General features: G+C 41.6%; 2 protein-coding genes across 2 annotated transcripts; one reads left to right on the forward strand and one right to left on the reverse strand.

Annotated features, from left to right (window-relative positions):
- Nucleotides 1–2,345: 2,345 nt before the first annotated feature.
- On the reverse strand, nt 2,346–9,010 carry slc25a28 (solute carrier family 25 member 28). The gene is made up of 4 exons (XM_075478265.1): nt 8,493–9,010; nt 5,481–5,709; nt 4,622–4,678; nt 2,346–4,177 (listed from the first exon to the last, which is right to left on the reverse strand). Exons 1-4 carry the CDS (start codon nt 8,835–8,837, stop codon nt 3,627–3,629), a joined length of 1,182 nt encoding a protein of 393 aa, XP_075334380.1. The 5' UTR covers nt 8,838–9,010; the 3' UTR covers nt 2,346–3,626.
- A 6,652-nt stretch (nt 9,011–15,662) lies between these two features.
- On the forward strand, nt 15,663–23,093 carry pyroxd2 (pyridine nucleotide-disulphide oxidoreductase domain 2). The gene is made up of 16 exons (XM_075484296.1): nt 15,663–15,821; nt 16,231–16,250; nt 16,436–16,529; nt 17,015–17,088; nt 17,197–17,352; nt 17,534–17,687; nt 17,779–17,840; nt 17,924–18,021; nt 18,138–18,279; nt 18,381–18,515; nt 18,595–18,667; nt 20,571–20,724; nt 21,194–21,345; nt 21,599–21,705; nt 22,051–22,171; nt 22,399–23,093. The coding sequence occupies exons 1-16, from the start codon at nt 15,698–15,700 to the stop codon at nt 22,467–22,469; spliced, it is 1,737 nt and encodes a 578-aa protein (XP_075340411.1). The 5' UTR covers nt 15,663–15,697; the 3' UTR covers nt 22,470–23,093.
- The last annotated feature ends 1,534 nt before the right edge of the window (nt 23,094–24,627 follow it).

The following is a 24,627-nucleotide window of genomic DNA, read 5'->3' on the forward strand; positions in this document are numbered from 1 at the left end:
TTTTGGATTGTGTGGCCCACCTCAGACCAAGTGGTAACACCTACCTTTTTTGACCAGTCCTACCAGACCGGGCCTACAGGAGTACCTTAAAGAGACAGGAGCTGATGTGGAGCATTTGCTATGGATGATGGCAAGAGGCACATCTGTGTGGTGATGAGGAAAATCCTCTATTTTAGAAAATTGAAGCATATGAAATAAAACTATGAGCGAATTGGGCTCTAATTATTTGTCTGTTTTGTGAAGTACTTTTTTTATCATAGCTTTCACAATGTGAAGCTGGCATACTTAGACTGAACCCAACTATTATTAACTTTACTGATTTTATTTGCTCTTTTCTCACTGGCACATATTCAAACATCTGCATCACCTGCAAGCATACGCCTCTGCCAGGGCGACAGTTAGGGCAGCCACATGTACATGTGCTCCTCATTGCTACTTTACTTTGTGCACAAAGGAAATTTTCAAAATCAAACCCTGATGGTTATTTGCTTGTAGCTGATTTCTACAAGAAAGTTCTGGGAGTGACAGCTTCACCCGACAGCTCACACGAAGAGGACAGTTCGCTGCCATTTTTTGACAGCTGTGTTTGTACGATGACTGAAGGGAACCGCACTGTGATGGAATTTCATTCCACAGGCCAGAGCCTCCAACCACACCACTGACAACAGGAGTGTTTCATCAATGAGGTGGAGGACAGAGGGAGGGAGGTCCAGTGCATCAACATCGTATTTCTTATCTTTAGAGCAAAGAAGTGTTCTGAAAAAGCCGTCTTATGTTTCACGGTTGTGTTTACTATAGCATTGTGCTCCGGTATAAGTTGGATGGGTGTGTTTCCTGTTCCATCCTGATTCTGAAACAGGTTTTCTAAAGCGCTGTGGCGCTTTGTGACATGTCGTGTTTTCGGGTTCAGAAAGAATCAGTCCAGCTTTGAGATCTGGTGTCTACGGCTTGATTTCTGGATTTTCATCACGTTTGTTCTTCTCATGAAACGCCGTTCAGCCGATCACCACCACAGACACAGAGGCTGAGCAACTTAAGAAAGAGACGTGCACTCACACACGCAGGGACTTCTAAAAGCTATTACAGACCACACATACTGTATACTGTACATGCGTGCACAGTGGGAGAGAGTGAGCGACAGAGACAGTTCATTAACTCTCCCTGTTTGAACAGGTGCCTGTCTGACATGCATGGATGTAAGTGGGTGTGTATGCAGAGGCTGGGGTGGGGAGCTGTCACTCCTCACTGTAATCTGCAAGAGCATTAAGCCAGCTTCTCTTAAACTCACAAATCCACTTAATGTATTCTGGCTAGAGGATCTTGGTTTGTTTTAACATTTCTCCCCAAAAAGGGCAATGATGCGAGCACGTCAAAAGGATTGTCGGACTTTATTTGAACCTACGGGGAAACCACAGACCAACTTCTGGTTAAAATTCTCACTTCCATTAACAACTGTATCAGTTCATGTTAAACCACTTCTGAGTTATTCAGATGATCATTACAAGAGTCGATGTCATTTTAGCAGAAATGTTTTCAGCGGTGTTTGTTTACATTTGCACAAAATCTGACTGTATTTTATGCAAAGAGGTGGAAGATGATTAAAAGCAGAATCCACCGTGTTTTGCTGCCAATCCAGATCAATTTCATTAAGACTTTCAAAACTAGACGATTAACTTTTGTGGAGTTTATACTGTCCAAGTATCTACTTTTTTATTTATTTTCTCCCCATTTCAGATAAAAATATTAAATCAGTCCAGTTTCTGCGTGGTTCTACATGAAGATAGAAATACAGTATTTTTCTGTTGTCTGCTCCCAAAGTTGCACATTGGCGTCGCCTTCTACTTTGTGTAAATCTTTTTTTTGTATTTGTGTTAGGTTACGTAATGGCATATCTCCTTCTTCTCAGAAACTAATATTAGGTTTAAACATACTTGTCCTTGTTCATCGCCGTCTCTTCTCTTATCTGAGTTTACCCTGTCGTGCATCAGCCGCTGAATTCTAAAGCTTCACTCTTTCAGTTGTTTGTATGCAGGCTGCACACCCACAAGTTCACGTTGCGTTTGCAGCCTCGAGGGTCAAAGTTGAAATCTGCACCTGTGCCCAAGACAAAACAACTGTACTCGGAAAATAAATACCTGCAGACGCACACCAACCTGGTGCGCGTTACTGGCAGTGCAGATGTGCCGAACTGCTGTCATTTAAGCCTATTCTTCGGTTTCAACCCTCAAAAAAAAAAAAAAAACAGCTTTCAATCTAATCAACTCAGCCATTTTACTGTTTTGAAAGGTGAATTTGTAAAAAACGTTCCACTGACGCATCAAAAAAGGCATAAAAGGGCCATTCCCTTCTTTTTTACGAGCAGTGAGCAGAGCCCCGCTGCAGAGTCTTTATTCAACAAGTGCAATTCAGTGTCAGAAACAATCAGACATCTATCAGTAAGAACGACAGCTTCCATTTACGTGCACTCGATGTCGGTTCAGATATACGTCGAGAGATATCGAACCCCGCCGAGTCAAATTCTTTTGGTCACAGTATGGCGACAAACATTGAAACTCACTGAGTCACAAGCTGGAAACACACAGATGATGCCATCTTAAAGCCGTCCTCGTTTACTCTGTCAAATAGGTACATCGTGGGTGGTCACAGCAGAGGGAAAAAAAAAAAAACAAAACCAACATATTTAATGAAAAAAAAAAAAGAAAAAAAAGAAAAAAAAAAAGAAAAAAAAAAGAATTGCATTCATGGTATAACTTTGAAATATAAATTAAAAGATAAACAAGCTTGAATTTTACCGTCGGATTAAATAATGGGTAACGATCTTCAATAGTGCCAAGAGGGGGAAAATAAATTAATGAAATCAATTTCTTTTTGCGGCCAAAAGCTATTCAAAAGGACCCCTACATGCGTCAGAGGTTTGGCCCGTGGAAACACATCCCACCGGATGACGTTTCAAATTATGTTCATCAATTAGTCAACATTAGAAAATGTGACGACTTTATGCCTGCTGGGTTTGACTAAACTTTCTCTGAGGGTATATGGACACCGACATATGTCAGGAAATGCACGTGTGTGAGAAAATTTGATTTTCTTTGGATGCCAAAAGGCTAAAACGCTTTTCGGCTGAAAAGAAATCAGGACCGAATGGTTCTGCGTGTTACGTGGGATAGTGAGTCCATCGTCATTTTCACTTAAAAAGTCTGAGTTGGTGAAATCAAAAATCTGGTCCTAAGACAGCTAAGCTCATAAAGCTGCAAGAGTTGACAGAGTAACACGACTGCCCCCTGCTGGCAAGCTTTCCTCTTCCTCGCACGTGCACCCAGCTTCGACAAACGCAGTGATCACTGAAAAGGCTTTCAAACATCATCTATATTGCCAAACTCTAGAATATTGTGAGAACGTTTTCTCCTGCAAGAAAGAAACGACAGAGCTCAAATCCTACCGACTCGTGAAGTAGGGCAGCAGAGACAGAACTGCTCAAACTGCCTTTGAAGGTGTCTTTCTTATCTGCTGTGTCTGAGAGGGTTGGGGCAACTGAGGCATATTTTAGTCGGATTCTATGTGCGTATTAATTCGCCCCCACGGAGAGGGGCAGAGCAATATTAGCAAAGATTAAACCAACAAGCTATCTACGACTCGGCCTCCGAGTGCTGCATTTTCCTCTTGTCGTGCTGGCGCTTGGTTAGTCCATACTTGAAGAACTCGTAGACCGACCAGCTGATCGCTGTGGAGGGCACCTGGTAGATGATCCTCGCTTGAACTCCCCTGAAGAAGCCCTGCAGGCCGCCCAGCCTATAAACTGTTCGGAAGGCGTGGGACAAGCCTGAGATGTGTCTGTGGGCTCCTTGGCTTTGCCCGGAGGAGCTGAGGGCAGGAGACTCCTGGGTGTTGAGCAGCGTCTTGCAGACATCCAGAGGTGTGGTGGCCGCTGCTGCTACTGCTCCAGCCAAAGCTCCGGACAACATGTGGGAGGAGGGATTGTACTGTCTGTGAGGGTTGAGCAGCTCCTGAAGGTACTCATAGGTCATGAAGTGGAGCGCCTGGAAGGGCACGTTCATGGTGAGCTGCGTGGTGTAGCTGCGGTAGAAAGCCGCAGCGCCCTCTTTCTGGCACACGGCGCGTACACAGTCCAATACGCCGCGGTAGGGGGAGTTATACATCTGCATGCGCTGCTTCACAACTGTGGAGATGAATCGACAGCAGGGAGGGCCAGATGTGTCCAGGGTAGACGGCAGCAAGGTGAGAAACATGGAAAAAGGAAAAATAATTATTGATATGATATCTGAAGCAAACCTTTCCTTTAATGAACATGCAAGCATACAGAGACATCCAGTAAATCATTTTGGTAGCATTTGCTCAGACAGCTGCACTCTGTCAAACAGCTGCACGAGAGGAATCAGTCCAGTGTCCTTCTGCCGACATGTTTGGACAGGTGGACCGCAGACAGCTGGGAAAGTGTGTGCCTGAGACTGCCGGTTTAAAGCCAACATGTGAAGATAGTTCAGCCGAGCCTGCCACCTGCAAGCTACTTCTCTGAAACTCAAAACGCTTGTTTTGAGACATAAAATATCTTTATACCCCCAACTCGTGTGGTGGAAATGTTGTGGAAATGTGTTGCCCTTACCTTCAGCTGGGTTCATGGCTGCATCGTGAAGCAATGTGGCCACGCAACCAGCTGCCCCTGAAACAAACACGTCTCGGCAATTACCACACATGAAGAGGAAAAATAAGGACACGAGAGCAGGCAGTCATGAGGAGGCTTTTCACCGCGCTCACGCCCTAACTCTCAAAAGCTGCATATTTCATCCTCAAAGCATTAGAATAGCAGAGCAGAGCTTATGGATGGTCTACAGGTAACAAAATATCTCTTCTGAGCACTTCCAGAAGGGCCAAAGCTAAGCAAAGAGAGACACCTAGTGGACAAGGCTCCTTTGAGATTCTTAAACCAAACCTCCGACACTCCAGGCAATGAGGCAATGAGCAGATAAGATGGGAGAAAGAGGACTTACCCAGCCTCCCACTACACTGGAACAGAGAGAGGAGAAAGAGCAGGGATAACAAGAAAATAACAGCAAGTTGCACATTTGGAGCAAGGCTTCCCAAACTGCATCTCTGCTGGAATCTCTTTCGATTTCGAAGCTGAGCTCGAGACCCACGAGACACATTTTCTCGCTTACAAGCAAGAGAGAGATGGCGCTTTGCAGTGCACGGCTAAGAAAAGGCTCGATCCCATTTGACGACTTGGCAGGTTTTGGTTCTTTTCTTAACAAATTGGGCTGAGTCAGCAGCTTCACTGAGCTCACACAGAAGGATTTTTGGCATTAGGCTTGAAATTTAACCAAAACTGTGATTTCAGATTATGAAAATAGGCCACATATAATGTGCACATTTATGGTTGATACTATATATATATATATATATATATATATACATACATATATATATATATATATATATATGTATATATGCATGCTTTATGGTACCATTAGCCAAATGACTGTTTGCCCCTGGATGAATGACATCACTCAGAGTCTTTTTGAGTTTCTCATAGCTGGCAAAGTACAACGCATGAGCAGGTCCTGCCCCAATTGCCGTAGCATTCAGGCCTCTCAACGGACGCAAGACTCCCTCTGTGGCAATGATTCGGCGAAGAGCATCCATCACATTCCTGTAGCGGGCCGCAGGGTCGGGCTGGAGACTCTGCATTCGTGTCTGGAAAAGAGAGAACACTGGAATGTAGAGACCAACCATCTTAGCCAGCATCACGATGAAACTACACTTCAAAATATTTGGAATTTATTTGACCCCAGACCAATTAGAATGGGATGCACAATTTTTACCCCCTACGTATGTTTTCCTATGGCAGTGTGGCAATACAAGATGTATACGAGCAGACTGCAGAGTGAATCGGGGTCAAAAGCAGGAAATGAGGTGTTGGACACTGGGTGTGGTTTATGTTGTTGTACATGAATGCTTCAATAGAAGGAAGTATGCAGTTACAAGCTCCAGGGTCACAAGGGGACATAAGCTGACTTCCTTTAATCCTCTTTTCCCCGTGACCCTGAACCTCTCTCTTCCTTTTAAACAGACATACACACACACACACACACACACACACACACACACACACACACACACACACACACACACACACACACACACACACACACACAGGGGTAAATAATAATTGTGTAAACACTATCTGAAAGAAAAGTGAAAAGGACCAGTGTTTCAGTCACCTGTGATTTAATATTAAGAAAGGGTTGTACTGGGATGGAGTGGGTCGGTGAGTCTGTCTGAGGAACTGGCAGCGACATAATCCCTGAATACCAAACTTCCAGTTGGATGGACAAACTCACACCCCACTGTATGAGCATGCACCCCACAGAGACAGCACAAACACAGCCTCGTGTCACGTTTTTATTGCAGCTGCACAACTCGGTGTCTGCACTCCGATGCTCGCTCTTTCACGGTTGCTCGATCCGAGCACATGAAAAAAGGCCATACTAGCTATAGCTCGGCAGTGCTCATCAATAAACCCGCGTCAGCATAACGAGAAAGCAGTGACCTTTGTACTCAATATAAACAGTGCTCTCTGCTTAGTAAAAGCAAACACAGGTTCGTTTTTTTTTCTTTTTCTTACAAGTGACGCACGCTTCTTTACATCCGCAGCCAAAGAACGGGATTACCTAAGGATGTATAACTTAATAAGTGACAGCCTTCTTCAATACTAAGACTACATCGTTTCTTAAGAAAATCTAAACCTTAGGCCCCCTGATAAAAAAGAAAAGCTAGCCACTTTACACAAAGCAAAGCCTACTGTCATGATTACTTTCCACATTACCCATTTCTCTCTATAGGTTGATTCCTCCACTTGTTTAGGCTTGCGTTTATGAACGCTATGAGTCAGTCTGCAGGTTCTTGCTGCACTTGATTTTTATTCATTTCACATTCTTCCTAGAGTTTGCATGTCAGGTTAATTGATGACTCTAAATTGAACCTAAGAGTGAGTACGAGCGTGGATGGTTGTTTGTCTCGTTTTTCTCTCTGTGTCCCTGCGGCGGACCGGCGAACTATCCAGGGTGTACCCAGCCTCTCTCCCAATGACAGCTGGGATGGGCTCCAGCGCCCCCGCGACCCTGAGTTGGATTAAGCGGGTACAGAAAACGGATGGGTGGACATTCTTCCTGTTGCCTACTTTGAAAGATGCTGAGCTGCATCAGCAATGTACCAAACACTGTACAAGAGAGGGCTCTGTCGACATCAGAACTGTTCAGGATTCAGGGCTGCGGTAGAGGCAGATTACAAACAGGAGAGCATTATGAGCAGACAAACAGCTATTGGCCTTACATGAACAGCGGACTATATTTAACTCATTACTGCTTGGCCTCTCTCCATGGTCTCTGCCTATCCAACCACATCTAATGTGTTGCTCCAACAACTTCTGGCCTCTTAGGGCAATGAGACAAGCCTCTTTCCAGAATTAGAGCACCCAAAGAACTCATGACAAGAACGGGTCTTGTGAAGTTGCATGACCCGTGATCAAATGACCTTTGCAAAAAAATTAGGCATAATGTGCGTGTAGCAGATTCTAGTATCATACTGGGAGTTGGGAATGTGGCAACAGGTGGTCCTATGTGGATTTGCAGGAGACCATTTGTCTCAAGATGGAGGTGCTCCTGTGTTTCTGTGGGGTAAAGGTGCAAGTTGTCAGAAACAATTGTAACCCCGTTAACCTTGTCAGTACAGCTATGGTCTCTGAAAACGGCTGTCGAAGTTGAAATCAGGATGTTTCTCTTGTAAATTAATACGAAGGGATTTGGCAAAGTTGCTCCTGGGTTGCTCACTGTTATGACAGGTGCTTTTGTTATTCTTTTTGAAAGTTTGGTTTAATTACATTTTTTTTGTAAATTTCTACGCCTTACGAGAAGTACAGTTGCATACTTTGTTTTGTGAAATGTCTAGCTGTTGTGTCTTCTTTTTAACTGTTTCAATTAGCAAAATGTGTTTACCTGAACATGTTTCTACTTTTGTTTTTACTTTTTGTTTGGAGTTTGGTACCTCAGGGCCACCGTAGCTAACTCACTGGATGCATTTCGTTACACAACATCATATCCGCTGAAGTTTCGACAACAGTTAGAGCAGATTTGATTGTGTCCAAGTTAATGGTTACACACAAAGTGACTCAGTTAGCTCATCTAGCTAGATAACATGTACTAAAACTACCCTGTAGCAACAGTTATACACACACAAGTCCGAACAACATGCTAATTTGTTAGCTAAGGTAGTAAAACGTAACTGAGCCGACTGACCTTGTCCTTACAGCCGTCAGCTCTGCAGCGTGTTTAGGTTAGCCAAAAAGCTAATGAGCTATGCTAACGTGCATGACGGCTACAATAATAACATCCACAGAACACAGCACAGATCAGCTCGTGAAAGCATTCAACATATTTAACAAGTTGTGGTTAAGATGGTTAGCCCGTGAGCTATGCTACCTTAACACAGTCGATCGGGAACATGAGGCAGTGCTCCATGATCCCAGCCACGGCTCCAGCCAACATGTGGGTGCTGGTGGAAGCTCCCTGTGGCAAACCCTCATAGTCTGGTTCAGAGTCCTCTGTTTGTGCATCTTGGGCACCACAGACAAAGTTAACATTCTGCAGTTCTGTTTCCCCTCCGATCCGAGGCGTCAGGCTCCCCACGATACTTTCAGAAACTCCCCAGAATCTGCCCCCCAGCCATCGAACTTCTGCCCCAGCAGAGGCTCCTGCAACCCCGGGATCATTGCCTGTGGTCTCCGCTGTCATCCGACGCCTCCTCACAAATCCATCTGCTTCCATGAGAAACAAGGGAATACGTGAAGTCTTTTGGCTCGCGTTCACGCCTTCTTGTTGGTAATTTCAGGCCTTAAGTTTCACATTCCCCTGGGGTTGCTTCACATCTCTCTCCCTGCAAGACCACTCCGTCCCCGCCTCTTCTCTTCTCATCCGGAGCCCAGCAGGGGAGGCCGTAACGTACAAATACACACCGAGAACCACCCTAGACTGCAATGAGGAAGTAATCTCTCATTGGTTGCATCGTCCAAGTTCTACTCACGGTATTGGATCATAGACATGCCACTCATGACTGTATTCCTTGTCGACTTCAAACCCTGTCACGTGGCACTTGACATGGCGCTAAACATACATGTGAAAGCTATCAAAGGGCCCAAAAGTCACTCTGGGACAGGTCATTTTAAAACAGATTTAAAGCTTACATTCAAGAGCATTAAATAATAAGGAGGAGTTCAATTAAAGCATTTACCAGCAGTGTTAATGCCGAACTGGAATAGATTTGATCAAAGTGTTTGGAACTTACAAAATACCAGCAATTTTAGCCTTAATTTCTACATTAATATACAGTATGCACATTACATCACGTGTACGCCTGCATGTGGATGCATATATGTGCTTTGTGTGCTCACTCTTCCGCCCTTAAGAATATATTTTTTCTACTAGTTCTATGAAATTAGAAAATCCAGAGCGTAACTTGTTGAAACTTGTTGTTGGAAAGTCTCTGTCTCATTCTAACCTCTGGAACAGTGATCACCTCATTTTGACATCATGACTTTTTATGTTTTTTCTTTTTCAACCACCATATTTTGTTTGCTCAGCCCTTGCTTGGATCCGTCCTCGCATTTTTTCTCTGAAAGATACTCCGCCAGATGAGTCAGTCCAAAACATGTTCCAAAAACATTTTTTCTTCGCATCGCGTGATAAGGAAGGAGACGTGAAACTCTGATTGCCGTTTGGATGGCAGTTTCGTTTTCAAACTTTTTGTGTGTCTGTGCATAAGCATAAGGCAGCTTCATTTTATCTGGTAAAATGGGCCAAAAAGAGACTTAACTCACAGAAAATTGTTTTTTTTTATTTTTTTTTACAGAAAAAGTCTCTCAGACAGATGCAATACTCAGGAAACAGCTCAGTTGTTGAGGTGCGTTACAGAAAGAAGTCCACGTCATTCAAAACGGTTATGATATCTATGCAGGAAAGTACTCCATCGCGTGCATTCATGCTCCTCACTGCTCGGCTCGACCTAAAATATAACCAAGTAATTACAAAGTGAAGACGGTACAGATTTTAATTGTACAGTCATTTTGTTTTACTTTTTTGTTGCACCAACTCTAAAAATGAAGAATGAGTAAGTGAGTGTCCAATAACTGAACAGTGCTGTGCTGAAGTCTGGAGCCCCTACTTATTCCTAAAATATTTCTAATACATAGGGCAAACAAAACTTTGTTTTTACAAAAAGAGTCAGTATAATTCTATAAGAGCACCTTTATGTTTCAACACAGCCTTAACCCTCTCAGACAAGCTTTCTTGTCATTTCTTTAAGTAGACTTCAGCAATAGTTCTCCAGGCTTCTTCAGGAACATTTCAAAGCTCTTCTTTGGATGTTGGCTGCCTTTCTGTTCTGTGCTCTGTCAAGATGATCCAACACTGCTTCAATAGGGGCAGTTCTGGGGAGAATTCAACCCTCCATAACACCTGTTGCCACTGATTTCCAGTCAAGTTCTTATGTCATCACCTGTTGTCCTAACTTAAGAATGGCTTCTTGTTTTCTGATTGAGGCCTTAGTCCAATCCAATCCAACTTTATATGTATAGTGCTTTGAAACAACCAGTGGCAGATCTAGGATATTTCTGAGTAAAGGGGCCATTAAGGGGCCACAGTGTTCATAGAGGGGCCAAGTATTTGTCCAACACCCTTGCACACAATTCCCTGTTTTGGTAAGGTACTATACATTTCACCAGTCACACCATGTTCAAACACTTAATTAAACACGTAATTAAGAAAAAAAAACTCCTAACCAATTTTACATGTATTTTTACTGTACATAGACAAAATGCTCTCAAACACACACAGCATGTGAGAAAATCCAGTATTTTATTAAATTTTTTAAAACCTTTTTACTTTTTGACAAATACTGTCAGTTCAAAACATCTCTCTCACAAACATACACAAAGTTGCATGTGGGTTAGTGTTGTGACGTTCGCGAACGAACCGGTTCTTTTGAACGGCTCTTTGATATGAACGAAGGGAGCCGAGTCGCGGCAGCGCGGGAGCCGTTCTATTTCTCGTTCTTTTTTTGCTTTTTTTTTTTTTTTTTTTTTTTTTTTTTTTACTCATGCGTGTTTCACACAGCTCCCAGGGGACATCTAGTTGCGGATTCCCCCCTCATAGGACAACTATGAGTAGGGGGGGGGCGCAGGCAGCTTGCACGTGCCCTTCACATGAGCAGTGAGTGTCTGAGTGAGCACTGACACTTCTGTCGGCGTGGTGTGCTGTACACATATATAAAAAGTAAAAAAGTTAAACATAAAAACCATAAAAATAAAAAGCAAGTAAAAAAACAATAAGTGAGTCAGCCTGCCTGATGTGCAAAGGTTTTTCATTCAACAGTTTTGGGGCAGTGACTGAGAAGGCATGGCCCGTCTAAGTTCTCTCTTTGTTTTAGGGAGGACTAACAATAACTGATCTGCTGACCTGAGACAACATGAAGGAACGTACGGCTGAAGCAAACCAGACAGATACTGCCGGGCAAGGCCATGAAGACATTTAAAAACAAAAAGAAGAATTTTAAAATTAACTTTAAAACTAACTGGAAGCCAGTGAAGTGTTGCCAGAACTGGAGTAATGTGCTCACGTTTTTTTGTACCAGTTAGGAGCCGAGCATTATGAATCATTATGAACAAGCAAGTGATGCTTGACTTAGCCCAGAATAAAGTGCATTGCAATAGTCTAAACGCGTCGTGATAAAAGCATGGATTAAAATCTCAAAGTGATGCAAAGAAAGAAATGATTTAGCTTTAGTAAGTAAGTTGTCTCAGATGAAAAAAGCTGGACTTGACCACTGAGCTAACCTGTGCATCAAATTTGAGATTGCTGTCCAGCCTTACACCGAGGTTTGTTGCAACTGGTGTCAGATGTTGGCCCAAGTCAACAGGTACTTTGGAGCTATCTGCAGACCCAAACAACATAACCTCAGTCCTATTATCATTAAAGTGCAGACAACACATTGACCTCCTTGCCTTAATTTCTGAAATGCACTGGAGTAGTGAATTTGCAGAATATCCATTTTCTTGCTTCAGTGGCATATAAATCTGACTGTCGTCAGCATAAAAATGGAGCCCAGTACCACATTTCTAAAGAATTGATCCAAGGGGAAGTAAGTAGAGGGAGAAGAGAAGAGGCCCAAGAATAGAAGCTTGAGGCACTCCACACGTGAGAGGCGCTGGAGAGGACTCAGCGGTTCCAACACGAAAACTTCTACCTGATTAGTAGGATCTAAACCACTCTAAAGCGAATAACAGTTGGATCAACTGAAGGTCCAAATGACTCTCTCAGGTCCTGTTTAAGGTCTTTGATGTTTTGTTTTTGTCCTATATTCTAAGGGCATTGCTTTCAGTTACAGTCGCACTGCCATATATGGTTTTTCAAGCCCACCACTTCTTCTTTTTGTCTTCAGCTTCTCCAGTTTCCTCATTTTTTGGGGGACAAACTGCCCAACATGTTGAGACATGTCAGGTTTTCAGCTAATAACTTTTTTGAGAATCATCTTGTTTGCTCAAAAATACTATTTCATGCCTTAAAACTGTGTTGCCTTTTGCACTTTTTTATAGGCGCGACTTAATAGATGGGGACACATTATGTATCTTTGGTACAGACTGGTATCAAAGTGCCTGAAGATAAAATTTGAAACTATTTCTCCGCTAAGTTGTCTGTTATGTGTAGACACAGCACTGGTTCATCCCTTGACTTTTGACTTTTTATGCTTGTGTGATTCATGCGTCAGTGTTAAGTGGCTTAACAAACAAACAAAAAAACACATTCCTGTCAGGCAAGAGGACTGAGCTGAAAATTTGTGAAAAAGCATCAAAGAAAAACTTTCATGGACCTTCAGAAAGTCTGGGGAACTATTGCTTAAGACAACTTTAAAATAATACAACTACTGTACTGTATTTCTGCATTTCATTGTGGAAGACAACAGTAACTTCCTCTTTGTTAACTTTCAGGTGTGTAGCTCAACGACAAGTTTTGTTTTTTGCCCAAAATAAAAAAAGAATATTCTCAGGAATGCAGTTTGTCCAGTAAATGTGTATGCAGTGCACATGTATGCGTATTATTAAACAGCGTGAACTTCATGTTTGACCTTGAGAATGTCAGTGTCACAATCAAAGAGCCTAATCTGGATTGGTCAGTGATGGACTGCAGACAACCTAGAATAGGAAAATACATTCCTAAAAATGCTTATTAGATCAGGGATTTTCAGAAAATGTTTTGGTGAAATTGCTGGTTTGACCAAAAGTCAAACATGTATTGATATATTGACATATTGTATATCTTAAACAAAGAATGAATAATTTGATTACTTGTTAGATCAACATGGATTAGAAAGCCTCTTGTTTTCCACATCATGCTCAGCAATATCTCAGTTTCAAGACATTTGGTGTTTTAATTTCTTCATTCTTTTGTCAAAAAAAGCTTCACATGGAAACATCTACTCAACCGTATTACTAATGTTTCAGTTACAACTGCTGTATCCTAACCAGGAAGTGGGGACTATCCATGAGAGATGTCAAAGTAACTTGAGTAAAATTGAAAAATAACTTTTAAACTCACATACATGTATGGAAACTGGGGAGTCAACACCTTGAGATTACCCATACAGGCATAGGGGGAACATACAAATTCAAAACAAAGGCTTCAGGTGACCTGCAAGTCCAAACCCTGAGCCCTCTTCTTGTGATCTGAAGTGTCAGACCTCTTTAGCAGCATGTCACCCCACTACCGTATCACCAGACATGAAATCAGTTGTTGTAATTGTCCCATGGTTAAAAAATGAATGAAAAGTCAATTACTTATTCCTTATTATCCACATGTGCCTGCCTCTTGACTAACATGGCTCTTCGTCATTGTAAAATACTTCATTATATGTTTAAATGATCATTTCACACAACGATGCCTGTTTTAGACTGCTATGAGAAAGCACTTCATGATTCAATAAATATCACCAGTGAACCTCTTTGCCTGGAGGCACTTTTTTTTTGTTGTGAAAATGGGGTAATTGTGTTTCATACAGAGCTGCTACAATATAATTGAATTTTCTTCTTGATTGCCTAGGAGAGCCTTGAAGGGCTGCAGTGTTGAATTTCTGCCGACAAAGGGGAATGAAGTGTTAATTTCTGCTTACAAGAAGAAAATCTCCTGCCCAGATCTCCTGATCTAGTTACAGTTGATTGGCTGTTGCCCGCAGACACTCCTTTAAGGAAAATCAAGCAGACGGGATATCAGGATAATTTCTCTTTCCTGAAACTAATGCTGCCCTAATCTGCCAGGGGAGAGGCATTTTAAGTCTCTCAGGAAATTCTAGATCACCATAACATCCCATTTCATTCCTCCAACCTCGAGCATGTGCAATCCATACAAACCTCAAGAATTATTTTACACTGTCTAAGCAAAACATAGTCAAAAATTTACATTATGTAGACAGGATGAGAAGATAACTAGCTTATGTTTCGCTGTGTTTGGTTGTTTTTGGACCAATTAACATCCTCAATTCCTGAGATCCCAGCAGACAATCTCCTTCTCCAGCTCTCTCTATTCCCCAGACTCCTGCTTATCGGTCCATAGCCTGATCTATGGCCTCTTATCTTATTAATGCACAATAGATGAACCATAAGGCCAACTTGACATCTTCAACAGCAGCACTAGGAGACCATTCTGTGTTAAGAGCCCATCTTAAAGCTCTTAAGGTGAGCCCTCATACCTTGAGATGTCTCGAGCCCTGAACTCAGACAAGCTGAGAAAGGATTGCTTCAAAGTGCTCTTTTTGATTATATCATATTGATTATAACCCTAAAATTTTATTCGTGAGAGGTAAAAATGTTTTAAGAAGTCACATGAAGGTTGTGACCTGCATGTGTAAGGCAACAATTGCATGTGTTGTATAGTTGTGCGAAGGCTGTTACCAATTTCTGAATATTCACCTACACACAGTACATTGAAACAACATAGAATCAATTATTTTTGACTGACTTTATTGGGACACCACTCATGCAAGTTTAAAGTTATTAAGGCATCTGTTGAAAACAAAGAAACAAGCAAACAAAAAAACTGTTGCTCAGGAGCTTGTGACCCACGTCTTAATGGAGCAACTGCACCCCCTTGTGGACAACTGCCAAATGACAGTATCGTTAATCGCTTTTCAGTCATATTTTCTGATGTGAAACGGACTGTGTGAGAGGTATAGTCTAAGTCTATACCTCTATACCGTATAGATAAAACGTCAATCAAACACTGCATTTGTTTTTGTGCGTGTTTATATTTGGGGGGAATAATCTTTATGTAACTATACAGAAATCTGTTGATAATATTTCATGTTTTGTAAAACTTTTGCTGCTGTGCTTCAAAGTGAATAGGTGAATAGGGGAAAAAATTATGTGTTCGTAAAAGGTGTCACATGAATATAAACCCATCCACTAAACTGTTTGACTGTGTGCATGACCATTACAAACATAACTGCCCTCATAATCTAAGAATCTCAGAATTAGTGGATTCATTTAAGGGGTGCAGTTGTTCTCCGAAACCCGGATCTACTTTGCGCGACTTCATGGGGAGAAAGGAGGCGGGGACGATGTGCAGTATTTCCAACTCTAGACATGGCTGCAGCGGTGTGGACTGACCGAGGACGCAGGGCTGTGACTCTTGCGGGGACGGTGACTAGATCCAGATCGAATCACACCGCTTTGAAATCACGTTATGACGCGCTGGTAATCGGTGGAGGTGAGCTCTGCAGACTGTGTTCAAACACATTTACATAAGTGCAAAAAAGAAGAACAAGAAAAAAAGACACAAAGGAGCTGTACTGTACCAGCTCGCGCCACATTTTGCATAAATGGTATAACGTTCCAGCCAAGTTAAAAAAAAAAAAAAAAAAAAATCCGCAGTCTACTTGGTAAAGTGAGCTGACTCTTTCTTAGGCTGTGCGTCTTTAGAATATCCCAGTTCAATCTTAACTTTGCAACTTTGGACTCACTGAACTTGGCTATTTGAAAAAACAGTTTGAAAAACAGCAAAGTTTTTGATCGTATTATTGAAAGTGAACGTGGAATATGAGAAAGTTGTTGATGATTTTTTGGGATTATTCCCAGAATCATTCTCTGGAAACTGATGTTTTTATGTTTTATTGCAGGTCACAATGGGTTGGTGGCAGTGAGTTCATGCATTTGTTTCCCAACACCTACTGTACAATATGTGCACCTATTTAGTTCTACAACAGGGTAAAGGTAATATATATATGTGTGTGTGTGTGTGTGTGTGTGTGTGTGTGTGTGTGTGTGTGTGTGTGTGTGCGTGCGTGCGTGTGCGTGCGCGTGTGTGTGTGTGTGTGTGTTTAGGCTGCCTATCTTCAAAAAGGAGGGGTGAAGACAGCTGTGTTGGAGCGCAGACATGTATTGGGAGGAGCAGCAGTTTCAGAGGAGCTCTTCCCTGGTAGGATTAACTCTGACAACATCTTTTGGAGCAAGGAAGACTTCTCTGTAGATTATAGAGATTTATGTAGTTGTAAGTGCATGGCTGGAAACCATTTAAAGACATAGGTGACAGGTTGTGCCTTGCTTGGGACTGGTGGACTAAGTTTTATTCAGAACTGTAAGCAGTTGTATTCGAGGGGATTGAATGAACGCGTGATCATACGTTGTTTGACATCGGGTTGGGCACATTATATGAGGGGCCTTTGGGTCCTTTCTCAGAAAAAATTGTGAGTATCAGTGACTTTATTGGTAGATTTTTGTGCTCTTTGGTGCAATTTTCTCACCTTTTCACACAGAAATCAGGTATCAGTTTACATATTAGATTGTGATGTATATATCATATTAGAAGGGTATATAATGCACCATGGTGTGTTCTGCTTTGTTATTATTATTTGTTACATTTCTCTCACTTCATACACTGCTAAATAAGTCTGTTGTATGTAGGTTATCATTTCTCCAGGTGCTCTTACTTGCTGAGTTTGTTGCGACCCCACATATACAAAGAACTGGAGCTAAAGGTATGCACAACCATTTCACTCAAAATCATTTCATAAATCTGTTTGCTGACTTTAGTATAGCCTAAAGTGACAGGCCTTGTTTTCAGTTTTTGATTTTTTTTTTCCCAGAAACATGGGCTGAAGGTGTACATGAGAGACCCCCATGCTTTCACCCCCATGCTGGAGGAGGGGGTGGGAGGCGCTCCGCCAAGGTCCCTCACCCTGGGCTCAGATCTGGTCAAGAACCAGAACGAGATCGGTAAATTCTCACAGAAGGATGCTAAGGTGATTTAAGTATTAGGACATGAACCGGAATTTCACGTGTATCCAAGCTTTCATCACATAAGAACCGATGAAGTCATTCACTGTCTCTCCCAAACATAACATCTCTGTCATTCTCTGCCACTAACCGTCCCACATGCCTAAACGCACCCACATCTTCATCCATTCTTTAACATACTCTCAGGCTTATCCAGAATTTATTGCACACCTGGAGAAGCTAGCAGGTGCTATCCACCCTCTACTGGACAATCCGCCTGTAGACATTCCCGGCGTCACAGCTGGATCACTGAGGAAGAGGCTGGCTGCTGCTAAAACACTGATGCCGGTGGTCAAATGCGGTACAGATATGGATGCGCACTTTGAGAATGAACTGTCTGTATGATACTTGAACTGAGCCGTGGTAAATTTTGTTTTGTTGTGAATTTAAAGGTCTGAAACTTGGCAGAAACTTTCCAGACTTTTATGAGATTATAACTTCGCCAATAATGAAGGTTTGTTATAGCAAACATGAAGTTAAACATCTTCTTTTTTTTCCTATTGGTATAGGATGACTAACTTGTGTTCTGTGTCAAAGATTCTTACAAGGTGGTTCGAGTCGGAGCCACTGAAAGCAACAATGGCGACTGATGGTGTGATAGGAGCCATGACCAGCCCTAGTAATCCTGGTAGTGGGTGAGACCCATTTTACACCACCTTTGTGGCAGGCGACACTCACGATAACAAGTGTAATTCTGTAGAATTAAACACAGATCCCTCAGAAACACTGATTCTATTGTCTTGCCTTGAAGGTATGTGTTGCTGCATCATGTGATGGGAGAGCTGGAGAAGGAGAAGGGAGCGTGGGGTTATGTAGAAGGAGGCATGGGAGGTGTGTCTCAGGCCATTGCTAGAGCTGCTCGATCCTACGGTGTAGACATTTTCACCGAGAAGGTAATGAAATTTCACAGATCATTTTGATTTACAAATGATAATTACCTGGAATCATATAAACTATATTACGGCATCTCTACTCTGTCTCGTGTCCTTGGCAGGATGTAGGACAGATCCTTGTTGGTTCAGATGGCGCTGCTCAGGGAGTGGTGCTAAAGGATGGCACAGAGATCCATAGCAACGTTGTTTTATCAAATGCTACCCCCTATGTTACCTTCAAGAACCTCACACCACAGGTAATCCTGAGACTCAGCATCACATTGAAAGCATTGAACCAGACAGTGTATTTTATTTGGGCCTCTGTTGTCGCTGTAGGCTGCTCTACCTCCAGAGTTCATCCGAGCTGTAGATCAGATAGACTACACTTCACCCGTTACCAAGATCAATGGTGAGTCTGTTTAGTTTCTATGATGCAGCCGTCCAGCAAAAGGTCACATGTTTGAGTGCAACCCTTCATTATTTATTTAGGTGTTTGTGCCTTGCACATCCACAGGCACACAAGAAACCAAAAGGAGCCGGCTGATATAAATGTTTCCACCAGGTGTTTGTAAGACTCTTTGCATGAGGCTGCTCACCCTCCAATTTGCTGCAATGCCTCATTTCCACCATGTTTCCTCACACATGTGTGCTCTTATATGAGTCAACCAGAAATCCACTAATTCCTATAGGAATCCCTGTGATCTTCAGTAGATGTGTCAACTCTGCCTTCTGTTTTTTTGCCATCTTGTATTTGCCTCAGGTTCCAATTTCTTTTTGCTTTCTCATTTTCTTTGAATACACAGAAAAGTTTGAACTTTTAATGTGAAATATTCACAGCTCTGTTTCACTCTTCGCTCTTCACAGCCAGCTGAAGGTGTAAAAACAAGTATTAATGTATGTTTTTATAGAAACAATCCTTTTTACTGCAGAACAGAATCGTAAGAGACAAACTGGATTAACATCATTAACAGCAGTCGACAGAATGAAATGAACAACTAAATAAGTATGACAGGAATTGAAGTGTTTGTGGTGAACATTAATTAACAGAGCATATATTTATTCATATACGTTCTTGCGGGGCAGTGAAATAAGAGAGGAAAAACTCGATATAAAAGAACATATGACTTCCCCTGCCTTGACTTCACCTCTCTTCTGTTTGTGTTGGTCGTTTTCTACACCGAGCGGCTTTTGTCTCTTCATTTTGAACACCTGTTTCGATAAACTTGGCTCTCCTCAGTAGATGGTGCCCTCAGCAAACTATGTCGCACACGGGAAAGAGGAGCAATGAAGTCAGTTAAAGTACAACAAAGTGGTGTGTACATAGACGTAGGGACAGAGATTTGCTGACTCATAATCGCATTGTATTATAATGTCTGCTGTTATCTGTGTACAAGTACCTTTAGTCTAACTTGAGGGAACTGGTTGGTGAATTTAAAGACTACCAGCACACTTTAAAAACTCTGAGGATGGGGAGGTTTAAAATGATTGTAGTGAACCAGGAGCTGCAGTGCAGCTGATTTTTAAAGTTTGGGTTGTAAAATTATATAAATCTCTCTATATTACAAAGATGTTGGGAGTTCTTTATTTGCATTTCCTCCTTTCTAATACAGCAGTGTCTGAGTTCTGTGAGGTTTCCTTAGTCATGAAGTTTAGAGTCAAGAAAAGGGATCTGAGCAGTGTTAGTTAAACAAAGCAAGTCTGCTGAGAGTTGCTCTAACTGCAATTCAAGTGTTCAGTATATTGAATGTGTAGCACAATCCAATCCAATACAATCCAGCTCTATTTATAAAGCACTTTACATTACCGCAAGGACCAAAGGGCTGTATACAATACATAAAAACATTATAAATGCCATGAAGCAGACACAAAAACAAAAACATAGAATACTAAAATCCAAAATACTTTAAAACGCATAAAACCAGCCATGCAATAACAAACTAAAATAAAACAAACACAAACTAAAATCAACATATCACGTGGTGTCAAAATCCAAGGCAAAGAGATGAGTTTTAAGAAGTGATTTATAAACAGACAGTGATGAAGCCTATCTGATGTGCAGTGGTAAGTCATTGCGGGAGGGTGTTTAATGGTGCAGCAGCTCAGAGAGGTAGGAAGGGGCAAGGCCACGGAGAGCTTTAAAAACAAATAAAATAACTTTAAAATGAATCCTGGATAGCCAGTGGAGTGAAGCTAAAATGGGGGAAATGTGCTCATAGCACATATTTTCTTCTGACTAAAGGCATTTGTGTCAATGAAAGTGAAAAACAAAGCTGATCCGTGTTGTTTTCTTTGTTGGGACCTTGTTTCCACAGTGGCAGTAGACAAGCTACCAAACTTTCTAGCAGCCCCCACTCCAGATGATAAACCCGGACCCCACCATCAGTGCTCAATCCATCTCAACTGTGAAAGTGTGGACGTACTTGAGACTGCATATAATGAGGCGAGGAATGGGCGTCCCTCAACAAGGTCAAATAAAAATTCCTTTTTTTAACGCATAAAAATTCTTCTAAGTCACCAAAATGACCCTGGTTCCCAACTGACCTGGCGTGCAAGAAGCACAGCTATAGAGGAAAACATTTGTTCTGCAGAAATCTGTTTCAACTATTGTTATGACACAGAATTTCCAGCAGGTTGTTGATAAGATCACCACACATGCTGAACAAGTTGTACTTATGACAGTGAATAGAGCATTTAAGGAGATCACTTATAGTTCATAGTAATATAAAGCATCTTAAAAAGCTTATCCTTATCATTGATATGGTTTAAAACTATGACATTATTTCCCCTCCACCACATATGTTCTAAGAACATTTATGTGAGTCAGCTCTGTCGCCTGATCAGGTGGTCTTGTCCTTTTTGTTTGATATTGTTTTATTACATTTTCCACCGTTCAATCGACGCAACATTTTCTAATCATAATCCTCTAATTTCGTAGACCCATGCTGGAGATGACCATCCCCTCTGTGTTAGATCCCACTCTGGCTCCCCCTGGCTGCCACGTGGTGTCACTGTTTACCCAGTTCACCCCCTACCACATAGAGGGCAGAGAGTGGACCAACCAGGACCGAGAAACCTTTGCAGACACAGGTTAGAGACACAAAAGATGCCATGTATGCTTACAGAGTGAATTACTACTAAATACTACACCAAAGATGGATATTAAACTGATAAATATATGATAGCAGACTTGAATGATACAGTTCTTATTCCAAGAAGTGAATTAGCTATTTGAAAGGAGGCCATCTTTGAATATATATATATATATATATATATATATATATATATATATAGTGATTAACCTGTTTAAGTGAGAAAAGCATGTGTTTGTCTGTCTCTGTAGTATTTGACTGGGTGGAGCAGTATGCCCCGGGATTTAAAAAGTCGGTGGTGGGTAGAGACATCCTGTCACCACCAGACCTGGAGAGGATCTTTGGACTCACTGGCGGGGTACAAACTGTACACTGAACACTGTAGACACTGTAGAGGTGAAAAGCTATTTGAATGTTGACAGACAGCTTATTTGCTTGACACAACCATCTGCTCACAGGATGAGGAAGTAATATGTGTCCTCTGCAGTGTTGAGTCATTCACTTGTGCTCGGAGACTGGCCTGTTATAGAAGCTGTTAATGGTTACATTTTTACCACAACTTATCAGTCAAAGTTCACATCAGCTCTGTGGCATTTAACTGACCTATGCTTTCTATCTCTTAATGAAGCAACCTTAAGCAATTGGCTTAAGCTTTTTCATTAACAAAAGAAAAAAAGAAACATTTTGTTCTTGGTTTTTACAGAATATCTTTCATGGATCAATGTCTCTGGATCAGCTCTACTTAGCACGACCTTTGCCCTGTCTCTCAGACTACCGCTCACCAATTAAAGGCCTCTATTTGTGTGGCAGTGGCTGTCATCCAGGTTTGCATTTCATGCTCAGTTGTGGATTAATCTGCCAATCTTTCAGCTTGTTATATATAGTGTAGGAATAAATATGATGACTTGTGCTGTGATGGTTGGTTTGAAGAGCGCAATTTATGAACCTTGAAATCTTATCTTCACTACTGCTGATAACAAGTGTCTCTTTATCATGACCTGTGAGTTGGGTGAGCGAGTAAACAGTGTGTGATTTTCATGTATCTTTTTAGGTGGTGGTGTGATGGGTTCTCCTGGCTGGAATGCAGCTCTCATCGTCATAGCTGACCTGAAACATCGCTAAGAAATGTGACAGTGTAAACGGTTCATTCAACGAAGCTTCACAATACCTCTCCTGTGTGGATTCAACAGACCTGAGAAATACATTTCGATAAACACTCTATTTGACTAGATTTCTATATATCATGCTATGTAGTGTAACTGTGATTGTAAGGCGGCAACTGGTTGATTTAATAATGCAAGTAAAGTGGGATGAAAGGGATGGAGCAGGCTTTGAGTGTCTTTGTACGCTATCCATGTGAAAAGTTCAGTAATGTGATGCAGTCATCTCACTGAGCCCACAGAAAATTACTGATACCAAACACTAAAGTGATGTTTAAGGCAAACATACTTTATATATAAATTACATTTGTATTAATGATGTGAATAAAAATCTTCTCAAGATCGAAGTTTGTTTGAATAAATTCAAATTATTTCAAGCAAATGTGGTTGATTTATTTGAACATTTAAACAATTATAATTGTATTTTTGGGGGATTTACTCCTGGACTAATGTAACTAAAAATCTAAAGTCATCCTTGAAAGTTTCTGATGCTTTTGGTGTATACTATAATACTGGAATATACTGTATTTCCTTGGCTTCTAGTAATAGGATCTGTCCTTTGACTCAAATAAAAATCTGGTTTCTAGCGCTGCCTCCTCTCCCCTTCATAATATTGCCAAACTAGTCCATACATTTGTCATGTCAAGATTGGACAACTGTAATTCTGTATTTTCGGGCTGTCCCACAAATTCTCTGAAAAGCCCCCAGCTGATCCAAAACGCTGCAGCCAGAACTAGCAGGAAAGTTCATATTTCTCCAGTTTTAGCTCGTCTTCACTTGCTCTCTGTTAAATTTAAGAATAGAAATTCAAATTCTTCATCCCACATATAAAGGTCCTAGTGACCAAGTTCCATCCAATCCTGAAGATCTCATAGTGTTATATTTTCCCAACAGAGCACTTCATTCTCACCCTGCATGTTTATTTTTATTCCTAAAGTTTCTAAAAGTAGAACGGGAGGCCCAGCCTTTAGTTATCAGGCCCCTCTCTTGTGGAAGAAGCTGCCAGTTTGGGTTCAGGAAGCAGACACCCTCTCTACCTTTAAAATTAGGCTTAAAACTTTCCTTTTTGATAAAGCTTATAGTTAAGGGTGGCTCAGGTGACCCTGAAACGTCCCATAGTTTTGCTGCTATACGCCTCGACTGCTGGCGGAACTCCCACAATGCACCTGTCTTTACTCCGCTCTCTTTTTGTTTTTCTCTCCATGTACATGTGACATTATGTTGTCATTAAAGGGGAACTCCGGGGCATTTGAAGCGCATTTCCATTGCTAGAGGTTGTCAAATACTGATAGTAGGACACAGAGAGGTGCAAATCTGCGCTCCCTGTGTGGAGATCGCGCTGTTCGCACACCCTGTCATGCGAGGCTAATACGTGGTGGCTAAGGGGCAAGAGCTAAACCTTCCACGTAAAACAACAACTTGCACACTGCAGAAACGTCACACCACTTTATAAACCATCCGACAATAAAGTCACAAGCCTTACCATCAAAACCATATGCATGGTTCTCACATTACTGGCATGGGGACGTTACAAAACAACTTTATAAACAGCATGTAACTCACCGGTTAGTTGTACACTTGCGCATGTGAAAGCCCAAAAGAGTCGATGGACGATAATCCCATATACAAAACAATTATCTTCTCTAGAAAAACTGCGTTCAAGTATTTAAAACATTACAAAAATACATGCCCAGTAATATTGTTTTAATGTTTTAAATACTTGAACACAGTTTTTCTAGAGAAGATAATTGTTTTGTAAATGGGATTATCGTCCATCGACTCTTTTGGGCTTTCACATGTGCGAGCGTACAACCAGCCGGTGAGTTACATGCTGTTTATAAAGTTGTTTTGTAACGTCCCCATGCCAGTAATGTGAGAACCATGCATTTGGTTTTGATGGTAAGGCTTGTGACTTTATTGTCGGATGGTTTATAAAGTGGTGTGACGTTTCTGCAGTGTGCAAGTTGTTGTTTTACATGGAAGGTTTAGAATTTGCCCCTTAGCCACCACGTATTAGCCTCGCATGACAGGGTGTGCGAACAGCGCGATCTCCACACAGGGAGCGCAGATTTGCACCTCTCTGTGTCCTACTATCAGTATTTGACAACCTCTAGCAATGG

The sequence above is a fragment of the Odontesthes bonariensis genome, chromosome 2 (assembly GCF_027942865.1).
Source record: "Odontesthes bonariensis isolate fOdoBon6 chromosome 2, fOdoBon6.hap1, whole genome shotgun sequence".
NCBI classification, from domain to species: domain Eukaryota; kingdom Metazoa; phylum Chordata; class Actinopteri; order Atheriniformes; family Atherinopsidae; genus Odontesthes; species Odontesthes bonariensis.